The sequence below is a fragment of the Perissodus microlepis genome, chromosome 7 (genome assembly GCF_051167445.1).
Source record: "Perissodus microlepis isolate ML-2025 ecotype Zambia chromosome 7, ASM5116744v1, whole genome shotgun sequence".
Classification (NCBI taxonomy): Eukaryota; Metazoa; Chordata; class Actinopteri; order Cichliformes; family Cichlidae; genus Perissodus; species Perissodus microlepis.
In genome coordinates, this window is record NC_140467.1 from 20,868,168 (window position 1) to 20,881,624 (window position 13,457).

The 13,457-nt window shown below is 38.4% G+C and overlaps 1 protein-coding gene across 1 annotated transcript in view; it reads left to right on the top strand.

The window, feature by feature from the left end:
- The window catches only part of map1ab (microtubule-associated protein 1Ab), an 87,989-nt gene that overhangs the window by 1,300 nt on the left and 73,232 nt on the right, over positions 1-13,457 (top strand). The window contains exon 2 of the mRNA XM_084934079.1: positions 6,387-6,488. Within this exon, the coding sequence (XP_084790205.1) occupies positions 6,387-6,488 (102 nt within the window). The remainder of the gene's footprint in view (positions 1-6,386; positions 6,489-13,457) is intronic.

A 13,457-nucleotide genomic window follows, 5' to 3' on the forward strand; every position in this document is an offset into this window, starting at 1 on the left:
GCTGCAGGGTCCCTGTGTAGGCCTGCAACAAGTCACCCTCACTGCAGTGTTGTAATTTCATCAAAACAAAAGGCCAGAATCTTCATTTTGCTACAGCTGATGGTTCATTTCATTGCTGATTAAATGGCCACATTTTGGTTAATCCTTTGGTTGACATAACGTGCCCCAAGTCTTTTGAAACAACAGGCTAATGCTTACACAAAAGGTCAGAATATAATGAGAAATTGGCATTGCAGTGCTGATCTTTATGAAGGCAGTTAACTTGAAAACCTCATCAGACAGGTTCTGATAATGAATTTGATGTGAAAAACACTGAAAAATAAAAATAATGACAGGCTTTTATATTCTTATTTTATTAGGTTAGTTTTGCAAGTGCATAGTGCACTTGGCACCTTTCTAAAGAAAAAATAAAAGTTAGGAATTGAAAAATTATTACATCCTTAACAGTTTTTTTTTTTTTTTAAACTAGCAATAACTAAAAAAGATCAAACGAAAATAATGAGAAAAACAGTTAAATGATCTTAAAGGTACAGCCGGTTTATGTTTTTATGGTGATTTAATAGAAAAAGGACATTACACTGACAAATATACATTGAGTAGTGTATGATTATGTCTTCCAACAAATTGATGTGTTTCAATGAACTTACATTGAACCCATTTAAAATACAGAGGAGTGGGTTTGCAGTTTGTAGAAATTCCCATGTGGACGGAGATTTCAATTCTTGTCTGCATCTTCAGAATTTAAGCTATGAAGCATCATACCTGTTTTATCATCAAAGGAGTTCCCTTCATCAAAGAAGCAAAAATGCAAAGGGAGATAGATTTGCCCCTCTCCAGACAGCTGACAAAACAAGAGCTGAGTAAACACCAACAACAGCAGGTTATAAACTAACAATATACCAACTAATGTTAGGTTTATTTGACTCAAAAATCACATTTTCCCTCTGAGTTTGATTACATTCTCACAAACATATGAGTTACATTTGCTTCAAAGGTACTTTCACTTACACTGGCTAACAGCAGCTAACAGCAGCTACGCCTACTGACAGAAAAGTTCGGGATATCCTTAACAGCTCACCTCAGTATCGCTGTCATCAGTCAGAAGTGAGCTTCTTTGACTCCATACCTGGACTCTTTTCACAAAATTTTACAGCCTTTTCCAGAATGATGTGAACAGATGCGAATGCTTCTCATGCAGCATTGGCAGCTGAGGTAAACAGTCTTCTACCGATAGGGATCTCAGGGGATATGGATCTGGTCCAAACTATTGGAGAAAACACGCTGGCCAGCCTGATGGAAAAAACTTGTTTTTATATATACAGTAACCACTGTAGTTAGGATTATTGGGAGGGGTAAGACAGCGAAATCAGTTGACTGAAATCTGAATGACTGAGATCTACATCTCCCTACTATTGACAAATGTCACATTTATGCCATTTTTCCCCCTGAGCACTTTGGTCATTTATGATTTATATTATCAGCAAACATGGTGCTCATGTAGCAAGTGACATTTGCGCTTTAAAACAAGGATGGGCAACATTTTTCCCGAGGATTATATTGATATAGATATAGATAAAGCATTTTTCTAAAACTCCAATAATGCAACAGACACACTGGATTATTTTACTAATCAATTCAATTTTATTTATGTAGCATCAAATCAAAACAAAAGTCACCTCAAGGCGCTTTGTATTGTATGATAAAGATCTTACAATAAAAAAGAGAAAACCCCGACAATCAGAAAACTACAAGAGTTGTCTGATTGTTGGAGTCGCTTAGCAGGAGTGGCAAAGAAAAACTCCCTTTTAACAGGAAGAAACCTCCAGCACAACCAGGCTCAGGGAGGGGCGGCCATCTGTCACCACCAGTTGGGGTTGAGGCTATTGACCAAATTCACCTTTCTACAGATTACAGGGTATCTGGCTCCTTCTGATGTTAAAAATGAAAAGATTGCTTAGATAAAACAATCCACTTAGTGTAAATGTCATATAAGCCTTTACAATCACCTAGATCTAACTCATTTTCTTACATGCACATTCTGTTATACATATAGACTAATGCATACACCTATATACTTAATCTACAGTTTGTTTCAGAGGGTCATGACAAGTGTAGTGCCTTTTTTTTTTTTTTTTTTTTTTTTTAAATGAACAGTAGTACAGACTCATTACTGCCATTTGCTGCAAGATTTATTAATATAATGTTTAGCGGGGGTGTTTAGTTAGGTATGATTGTGATGGTTATTGGCCCCCAGTCTGCCCATGGGTGCTTTGAAAGTTACCACTGAGGCTGGCTTTTTTTTTTTAAAATTATATATCCTGTGATAGTGAAGTATTAAGGCTTTCAGTAGTTCATGAAACCTCTTTCATACTTGTATTTATTATTGAACACAAGCTGACCACTCGCTCAGATTGATGATTATTACATCAGAATCAGTGCCCAACTTTTCTGTTTTAATCCTTTCATTTCTATAATTTCTTCTTCAAATGTGCCGCGAGCTGGAAAAAAACTGCAAGTTCATATTTTGGATTTGATTAACTTCGACACTATTGAAAAACTTTGCTCTAAAGCCTACCTGTAGGCAGTCTGCAGCATTAAGCAGTTATAATCCTTTCTCCGTGTCTCAAAGTGGGGAAATAGGAAATATTCTACACATAGTGTAGTAAATGACTCATTCAAAAACTGTATGTTGTTTTTATGCTATTATTAGCCTTTAACAGCCTTCCCATTCTCCTGTCCTCCTGCAGCTCCAAACACTGTATTATAGGGACATTCCCAGAGTACACAGGGTGGTTGTTGGCCAGCTTTACTGGCTGTGCTCTGCTTAAGGTCTTATTCAGATGAACATGAATTTTTCATAAACCCACTACTGACTCTGCACATTGACAAGACTAAACCAAATGACTTTATTTTATATTTCACATTTCCTGTGGTGTGCTGAACTGTTTAATTCATAATTTTAGCCTCATTAAGGATATTTTAATGCCACTCATTAAACATGGGAATGAAAACTATGCCTTACTTGGAGAGGTTTCACAAGAAGACCTTACAGACAGTAAGATTAGGAACTACACGTACGATTAACTTACAATCCATGTGACGAAGAGCATTGTCCATTTTTAAAAATAAGTAATTTATTTGAAATTAACGTGGACTGTGTTCGATGCAGTGTATGAGAAGCTCCAAAGCTGAGCTGTCAAAATGCAGGTCTGAGAGACTCACTTTGAGCAGATGCCGACAACCAGAAGTCAGAGGTTTTCTTCTGCATGTATAAAGTCAGTCCAACCAGGCTTCTCATTAGTTTAGGTGACTTATTTGAACTTGTGAATGGGTTCAGTTAACAAATGTAAATAAGTAAATATTTTTAAGGTTTTTAAATTAATGATTTATTTTATTGTTACAAAGTTGTGGGGAAACCAAAACCCCAAAATATCAAATCTATTGTGATATACAAGCAGCAACTCTTCACACTGGAAGAGAGGGTGGAGTGCCGAGATGTTAGCTGGTAAACTGAGTGGTTTCAATGCACAGATACACAAGTCAGTGCTAAGCAATAGATAATAAAGTTGTAGAATTTCATTCTTCAGTGCTGAAGCACAAACTTCTCTGGGCTGTTATTATTTTCAGTGTTATTATTGTTTGACAGATAATTCCATTAAAACAAACAAAATAGTAACACGAACGCGATCGAGACGCCCACTTCAGTGACTTCAATCAGCAAGGTGAGGCCTAACAGGCAATTTTCAGCCCCAGCTGCTCAGATATTAAACATAGGCTTTTAGAAAGCTAAATTGGTCAGTTTACAGCAGATGGTTCTGAGACTGCATTCCTGCAAAAGCTTTTTTCCTCTTTTGTTCTCCACATTGACTGTTTTACCTGCATGCAACCAAAAACCTGTTCAAACGTGGCTGATCAGTAAAATACAAACTAAAAGTGAACTACAAACTGAAGCCAAACCCAGAAAGCTTCCAGTACCAGAGATCGTATTCCTTGCCTACATATTTTGCAGCGTCATATCCAGACATCTGTTTTTTGCACAGACACAAAGGAGGTTTCTTTAGAAACGCCTAAAAATGTACTCGACTGGAACTCCTCACGCAAGCATATGCAGAAACTGATGAATCCTTTCTTGCCTATAAACAGCCATTAATGTGTGAGACTAATTACAGTGTTTGAAATGTTGACTCTATTAACTTGCTGACAGATGTCATCCTCTATGATGGGTCGATCAAAAATAAGAAGGCCTTTGTTATTATCATAATTTGCCCTTGCTTTTAGTCTTCTCTCGATGCCAACAGTTATGTTGTCATGGGGATTGTGATGAAAATGTAATATTGTGCCTCTAGAAGGTTATCATTTTTATGCATCTGGTAGTGCAAAGAAAGACACTTGGCAGTGAGTGCTAAAAGCATTAATAACAGAACAGTAAGAGAGTGATACAGCATCTCTGTGCACAGACTGCAGTCTGTAGTCATGGAACATTTTCTACTCTGTTAAGGGCATTTAAGCAGAGGGGTATGGATTTGGAAAAAAAATTAAAATCTAATTTCTTGCTGTGAGTAAAGGAATCCAGAAGTGGGTGAGATGAGAGAGGTGTGTGCATTGGTTTCCGTCCTGCTGGATGAGATCTGACATAAGTTCCCTCTGAAGTTTGACGACGAGAGAGAGAGAGAGAGAGAGAGAGAGCGAGAGAGGGAGAGGGAGAGAGAGAGAGAGAACTGCCCCGATTATCTAATAATAATGCAGTACCTGCTCAGTACCTTCTTGATATCTATTGTCTGTTGAAGCGTGCCTTTTTTTGTTATAAGCCATCAACACTCCATTTACACATATTAACAAGCTAACACATGGTTAGTAGCCAGATGCACTGGAGCCTTGTAATTCAAAGGACTGAAGAGTTAATAAGATTCAGTCTTGAACTTAACTGGATCAATCTCAGCAGGTTTTCTTCAAGGACCTCTCTGCCCATATGGAAAAAAATGGACAAGCAGTACATGTACATGTTCAGTATCCTGTTTTTTTTCTCATGGAAGTGGCCCCTTTTGGATTTTTGTACTCTTACAAAGAAAGACTTACACATGCATTGCTGGAGTAATAGGATTTTTTTCTCTCTCTTTCTTTCCAAATATAGATTTAGTTTAGATTAGCCTACCCATGACATGTTGCTACTATCACAAGCTATACTGTAGGAATGGGATTAGCCAGGTAATGGTGAGTATTTTGTGTTTGTCAGACATATAGCTGACAAACACAAAACTGCCCGAACAGTTTAGTTTTTGACCTGTAAGACCAGAGAATACAGGAACTCCTGCTTACTCTTAAATGTCATAGCAAAAGTTAGAAAGGGTTACAAAAGAAGACCAATTATTTGTCTTGTTGTACTCTCAGAATCTTTTAAAGATAGTTTACCATATTTTAAGTAGGCAGTCATAGTTAGTCAGCTATGAAAGCCTAAATGAAAAGGTGTGATGAGATGCTCTTTTCTCTGTTATGTTACCCCATCTTTTCAGAGGGCGTCTAAAGCTTGGCGATCATGGGAGTTTTCCTATTCTACTCAGTTTGGCCAGATATCCAACTCTAGGCAAAGTCCTGTGGCTTCCAATTACAATTAATAAGTCCACCGATGGTTTTACAAACACTCAGAGCTTTAAAGAAATCTAGGAACGGATTGGATTTCTGAATTATTTTCACCTTGTGTGTAACTAATTTACAGTGTTCACCAGACAAATGAGGCAGATTAGCATACAACAGGGTGTAAACTGTTCAAAAGAACTTCATAAAATCACCAAAACCAAAATCAAGGCTAGACCCATCCATATTGAGCAGCTAGCTTCCACATCTACCTTTACCACACAGAACTGACCACTAGCCATATGACATTAACTCGTCTGCCATTTTGGACATGTGACACAATGGCATTTTATTCACTTTTAGGGTAAAGTGAATAAGACCCTGTTCACACTCTCATAAAAAATGTATTACATCCAATATAGTGGACAAGTTTCAAGCAATGTGTGCATGATGACATGTCAGAAACCTTTAGCTGACTAAAAGTCATCACAGGCTGTAATACTGCTGTGGATATAATGTGCTTTCACTGGTTTTTAAGGTTAGTATTTCTGAAATGAGAAAAGCATGTGATGCTTTGAGTTTCTAGACATTTTGAACATATGAAGTGGTTTCAGGTCATTGACCTTCCCCAAAACCCAAACAGAATTCAGAAAGCGAGTTGAGGAAAGACAAGATACGACAGCAGCATCTGATAAAAGGTTACCTCAAGTACACAGATAAAAGAAAGGCTCGGAAAAGTTTGCTTAGTTTCACCAATGCCTGCGCTTCACTGCATCACGTTGTCCTTGAACAATCTTTGTCTTTCTTCCTGGCAGGAATTCGATCCTGGGACGTCGACCTCAAGTGCTGCGACCTTGATCAGCAGCTGCAGCTGTTTATAACTCGCCACTCTGCCCACTTCTCCTCCGAGGTCAGAGGTCAGTGTGATGTGGCTCTTTATGAGCCTGGAGATGACTTGACAGAAACCAGCAACGTATTCTGAATAACACTCTAAACAATGAAGCTTTTTTTTTATTATCTTGTATATTTTTGTATTATCGTGACGATGTAGCTCCAGTCTTTAAATTCAACATTTAACAAGAATTGAAGTGAATGCAAGTAGATATAAAATACAGAATAAATCATTAGTGTTTTATTGACCTGTGTGATATTTTGTAGATGTGCTCAGTTTAATCAAGTGAAGATCTTTTTTGGTTTCTGTGTGTTTCTGGATGGATTTTAGGCTAGCAGTGACTGACAAAGTGGGACCTTCTTTGTTTATTTGTTCACCACTGAGCATTCTGTGTGTAGTTTTCAGTTTATGGATTTTTTTCTTTATCCGGTCAATAGATGCTATCATTCAAAGCTGCCAAACACACCTAGATCATTAAAGGGGGTCTGTTATACTAATAACAACTCCATATTTTTATTCTTGGACTTTGCTAGAGTAACCTTGGATGATTCACATTTCAAAATAATGTTATTTATCTCACGCTGGGCCTGTCCGTCATTTTTGAAATTAGCTGTTTTAGCTCCATGCCCCCAGCAGACATGCAGACATGGAAAGCCTCATCCCAGTCATCATAATCACAATGGGAAGACCTCATTATTTGTCAGTAAGTGGACAATCATTAAGTGTCCACTTACTGACAGTATACACTGAGAGTATACAGTGAGTGCAGTAAAAAAGTAATTGCTACCCCTTATTAAATCTTTTTTTAAAAATGCACTGAATTTCACACCTAGCCCTTATTATTGCCAGACCTGTTAAATCAAGAAATCACTTAAACAGGACCTGTGTGACAAAGTGAAGTAGGCTAAAAGATCTCAGAAAGCAACACATCGTGTCACGAACAGATGAGAAACAAGTCATTAGCATCTATCAGTCCTGAAAGGATTACAAGGCCATCTCTAAGGCTTTGGGACTCCTGTGAAACACAATGAGAGCCATTATCCAACTTGGATAGGCAACTTGGAACAGTGGTGAAACTTCCCAGGAGTGGGCTACGAAAACTATTTCAAGAGCGCACAGTCGGCTCATTAAGGAGCTCACTGGAATTGCTCAGGTGGTAGAGCAAGTCATCTACTAATCGGAAGGTTGGTGGTTTGATCTGACGAGACAAAAGTTGAACAGTTTGGATGGTTTGAGTCGCGTTACATCTGGTGTAAAACTAACACAGCATTTCATGAAAAGAGACCAACAGGTAGTGTGATGATGTGGGGCTGCTTTGCTGCTTCGGGACCTGGACCACTTGCCATAATTGATGGAAACATAAATTCTGCTGTTTACCAGAAAATCATGAAGTACAATCTACAACTCTCAGTTAATGCCCTGAAACTGAAGCACACTTGGGTTCTGCAGCAGGACGATGATCTTAAACACACCAGCAAGTCTGCCTCCGAATCGCTAAAACACCCCCAAAAGGTTTTGGAGTTGCCTAGTTAAAGTCTGGACTTAAATCAGATTGAGATGGCCTAGCTTTTTCCCTTAATAAATAAAGTCATCATTTCAAAACTGCATTTTATATTTTCTCAGGTTATCCTTGTCTAAAATTAAAAAATAATGTGAAGCAATATAAGACTATGGTCAAAGGAGCTTGCAAAGAAAAGCGTCTGGACTTCTTTAAGTTACTTGAAGACGTTTCACCTCTCATCCGAGAAGCTTCTTCAGTTCTAAGGTCAAATGGTGGAGAGTCCCAGATATAAACCTAGTGGGAGTATCCCCCCACAGAGGGACAAAAGGACCCCCTGATGATCCTCTAATCGCCTGAGCCAAGGTGTGAAACTGGGTGTGGGTCCCAATCAGCCAGAGTTTCGGGTGTGTTCGTTGTGAAACCTGGCCCCACCTTATCATGCGAATTCCTGAGGTCAGATGGCCCAGGATGTGAGTGGGCGTTAAGGCGTCTGGGAAGGGATCTCAAAACTGGATTATAGATGGCAGAGAGTTGGTGTCGTAAACCCCCGCCTCTGTTCAAAGATGGTCGCTCACAGTGGACATAGATGGCTTCTTTCACTCCTCTTTCAAACCATCTGTCCTCTCTGTCCAAAATGTGAACATTGACATCCTCGAAAGAGTGTCCTTTATCCTTAAGATGCAGATGGACTGCTGAGTCTTGTCCTCTTGTCCTCTTTCGAGGATGCCAATGTTCACATTTTGGACAGAGAGGACAGAGGGGTTGAAAGAGGAGTGAAAGAAGCCATCTATGTCCACTGTGAGCGACCATCTTTGAACAGAGGCGGGGATTTACGACACCAACTCTCTGCCATCTATAATCCAGTTTTGAGATCCCTTCCCAGACGCCTTAACGCCCACTCACATCCTGGGCCATCTGACCTCAGGAATTCGCATGATAAGGTGGGGCCAGGTTTCACAATGAACACACCCGAAACTCTGGCTGATTGGGACCCACACCCAGTTTCACACCTTGGCTCAGGCGATTAGAGGATCATCAGGGGGTCCTTTTGTCCCTCTGTGGGGGGATACTCCCACTAGGTTTATATCTGGGACTCTCCACCATTTGACCTTAGAACTGAAGAAGCTTCTCGGATGAGAGGTGAAACGTCTTCAAGTAACTTAAAGAAGTCCAGACGCTTTTCTTTGCAAGCTCCTTTGACTACGATGACCTGGATGACTGAGAACCTTCACAGACATATAAGACTATGGTTCACAGCCCTTTGTGTAGCAAAAAAGGAAAAGAATAACAGGACCACTTTAATATTGCTTCAGATTTGTTGATAAAAAATAAATTTAGGTTAAGGCTTATTTGAGGTTTAGTAACACTTACTTGAATTGTATGACTTTATTTGCCTGGCTAACCTATTTACTTACTTACATTGATTTAAAAAATGATATATTGAGATCTTTTGGCAAAAATTTTACATCATTTCAGAGTTTTTACCTTACTGCTAACCATGATTAGTTCATTATTAGGATTTTAAATGATAACAAAGCACACCAAACTACTACTACTATCACAGAAATCAATTTTTATTGTGATTATTTGAGCTATTGATCGTGTAGGCATTTAATTCATCTGCATTGCATCAAAGCTGTGCGGTGACTATAATCACCACAGCGACTCTGCAGAGAGCTGTGGACCTGTGGTGTTAGATGTATGTGTGCATGTGTTAGAGTGAGAGAGAGTGCTTGCTCACCCATCTATATAATGCAGCACTTTAGGCTCAGAGCCCAGGCTGAGCATGCAGTGGATGCTGAACTGGGAATTATTTCAATCATCTTCCAGGTAAGAGCCTGAAGGGATCAAACATATACAAATATGCAGAAGAAAGACCAGCAAAACTGCACAGATGGCAAATGCTAAGCAGGAGCTGCAGTCAGCAGAAAGTGACACAGCGTTTTTCAAGACAACTGCTAAACAAAGAGAACACATTCAAAGGAAACACTGGAATTCCTGTGAAACAGTAAACATTATTACTGTCTTTCATACCATCTGTTATCCAGTCTGTCTTAAAGGGTTACTCTTCTAAGGAACGACTCCTCCACTCATTTGAATCGGTGTGATTCACCTTATTTTTGTGCTTAAAGCTGCTGTTTGTTAATACCGCTGCTGCACGTGTAACAGTGTTTCAGCTTTGAATGCTGGATGACAAGTACATATGAAGCTTAAGTTCCTGTTTTTTTGGATATATTTTTTAAATATTTATGTCAGTGTTACTTTGACACTGAATGCATCTTGAATGCAGTCATATTGTATTGAAAGAAGCAGTATCGATTTATGACTCTAACTGTCATTGATTTGAGAGACATTGTCCCCGTGGATGCATTGCTGAATCCTTTTGTGTGCACACTGGATGTTTGTAAGTTGTGTTTTCTTTGGAGATTGTCAGAATTTGTCCACAAACCTTGCACCTGAACTATCTTATCACTGCATATCCTCAATATCCTCTTATTGTGCTCTGAGTCTTAGTGATGTGTCAGTTATGTTAAAACAGCTGTTGCTATGCTACACTTGTTCACACTTGTTAATCTTTAAATTCAATGTTTTCAGTTTGATTGGCACAGGTATATAAAGTTAAGCACCTAGCTATGCAGTCTGCTTTTCCAAACACTGTGAAACAATGGGTCGTTCTGAAGAGCTCTATTAATTTGATCGTGGTGCTGTAACAGGATGCTGCCATTGCAACAAATCAGTGGAAGTGGAAGAGTTTAGAAACCACAACTAACTAATCAGCAGAAGTTGTGCTCAAATACATCAAAAAACATAATCACCAGTATTTTTAGTCATTAAGTGTAATCTCGATTATTTAATATGGCTGTTCATTGACTTAACAAAATGCTTTTATTTAAACTTTAGGTTTTTACAAGGGATTTTAATATAATTCAAATGAAAAACATACAGCATGGATGGCATTTTCACCATTTGAGCCCACCTGTGAAGCAAAGTGGATAAAATGAACCCACTAATGAATTTTTTTTTCTCACACTCAGTATTTTTACATTAAAATAAATAAAATTATGCCTTTGTTCAGAGCCTGATGTGGCTTAAATGTTAGCATAAAACTGAAAGAAATGTGAAGGAAGGCCTTCTTTCTACCTGCTCCGGTGCTCTTTCTAACAGTGATACCCTCAGCACGCCTGAGTTTGTAGCTTTATTTCAAAACTTCAGTCACTTCAATTCTTCAATTTTATTATGAAGACAAAAAAAGAAACTAATACTTCTCTAAAACTAATAAAGTATGACTTATTATTATGGATTAGACTCAGAACAAACGAAAGACCCCAATCCCCCCGAATCCTAACTTGCAACATATAAAGTATTATATACTGCTAATATATTATATAGAAAAAAAGTTTTTTTTTTTTTTATGGACCAGAAAAAAACCCAAAAAACCAAGCAGGCCTGTAGTTCTCTGAGAGGAGAGATGAAGCATAGGTACAGTCGGAGGTTTGATCCTTGTTTTATTTATTGGTTGTTTAATTTATTGACCACCTGTCCTTCACTGAGAGGTCTTAGTCATAAACTACGCTACTTTTTTTCCTCTCGTGTTGGACTGAGAACAGTTTGGTAGTGATATAAATGTACTATACACAAAGTGGTATTACTCAAGAACGAGTGTGGGTTTGGTGGTTACCAGGAGAACAGTATTTGTCTCATTGCATTGTACCAAGTGTAAAGTAGGGTGGAGGGGGGGGGGGGTTATGGAGTGGGATTGTTTTTTCAGGAGTTGGGCTCGATCCCTTAGACATTTTGGACAATATCATGCTCCTAAATTTTTGGGAACCGGTTAGGGATGGCCCCTTCTTGTTTAAACATGACACCAGTTCACAGAGATTAAAGATAAAGATTTGAATGAGTGAGTTTGGTGTAGAAGAACGTGACTGGCCTGCACAGAGTCCTGACCTCAACCTGATAAAACACCTTTGGGATGAATTAGAATGGACACTATGAGCCAGGCCTTCTCTTCCAACATCAGTGTCTGACCTTACAAATGTGCTTTTAGAAGAATGATCAAAAATTCCCATAAACACTCCTAAACGTATGGAAAGCCTTCCCAGAAGAGCTAAAACTGTTCTAGCTGCAAAGGGTCATATTAAACCCTAATTTAATTAAGAATGGGATGGCACTCAAGTTCATATATGTGTCAAGGTAGTTGAACAAATACTTTTGGCAATATGGTGTTTTTCTCAGATTTTCCTACCAGACGAATTGCTGCCTGGTTTCCTCTAAAAAGAATCCATGTAATAATGTATGTAATATGGTATCTCTTCAGTGGACAAAGCATCTAGCTGTTAAATATACACAGCAAATTCAAAAGTGTTAAATGTTTTGGTGTTAGTAGTCTTCTTGCAAAAGTAGAGTTAATTTTACTCTAAGTAGAGTCACATTCTTTTAATGTAACTCTGAGGTGTAAAATGATAGTAGTTAAAATCGAGTGTTAAAAATGAGTGTTTCTATGTCAAATCTGGAGGTGTTACAATGGAAACATTAACTCTTGACCTCTTAACTCTGAACTCCTACAGGGGCTATGACACCAATAGAGTAAATTCACAGACTCCGCCCCCAGCACCATAGGCTTCAATCGAAGCTGAAGTGAAGCCGTTTCAGAACACTTTGCTCTACATATTTGAGTGGTTCGCCATGCTTGGTAAGTCATTTTTTCAAAGATTGTTTCAATTATTATTATTAGCTTTTACTTCTGTGGCTCTTTGGAGGTGAGACAAAGCTGTGTGGAAGGCATTAGCCATGTTGCTCGGTGATAGCATAATATTCTGTTTTAGCTAGCTGAAAGGTATTGTTTGCGGGCAAATACTACAGCCTTGAAAAAAAGCTTGCATGTGAATTTTCAGTCAAACCTTTGGTCAAATACACCTAAAACAATGTCTAGAATGTGAAGCAGTAGCAGATGTCCTGACTGGGTTCTGCGTTAGCATTTAGATCCCTCCAGAGTTTTGTGCACACGGTTTAGGTAAAAATGAAAAAGGTTGAGGTTTTACATTTAGTTCAGTATTACCTGTTGCCTGTGTCCTTGTCTTTTGGGAAAATACTTTACACAAGTAATGGCTCAAAAAGGATTCTTTTTTTTTTTTTACTGTGCTGCAATTGATTACAGGATTATTTGTGCCATTAATTAGTGTCAACTAATTTTTATTCAATCTCCACATAGGATATGCTTGTGAAGATGGAATATGGGGGAGAGCAGAAGTGCGTTGAAGTTCCACAAAGTGATGAATGAAGGACATGCATATTGTATTGAAGAAATAAGTGATGAGAATGCTATTATTTGCATTTACCAGCTCACCTATGTCAGACCTTTTGATAAACAAAATTCTAATGAAAGTGAGAACACGTACACTGTTACATCTTTCAGAAAATGTTTTGAAATTGTGATGCACAGTTCAGAATAAATGTTTTTCAAAAACCATTGCGTCTTTTTAGTAAATGTTT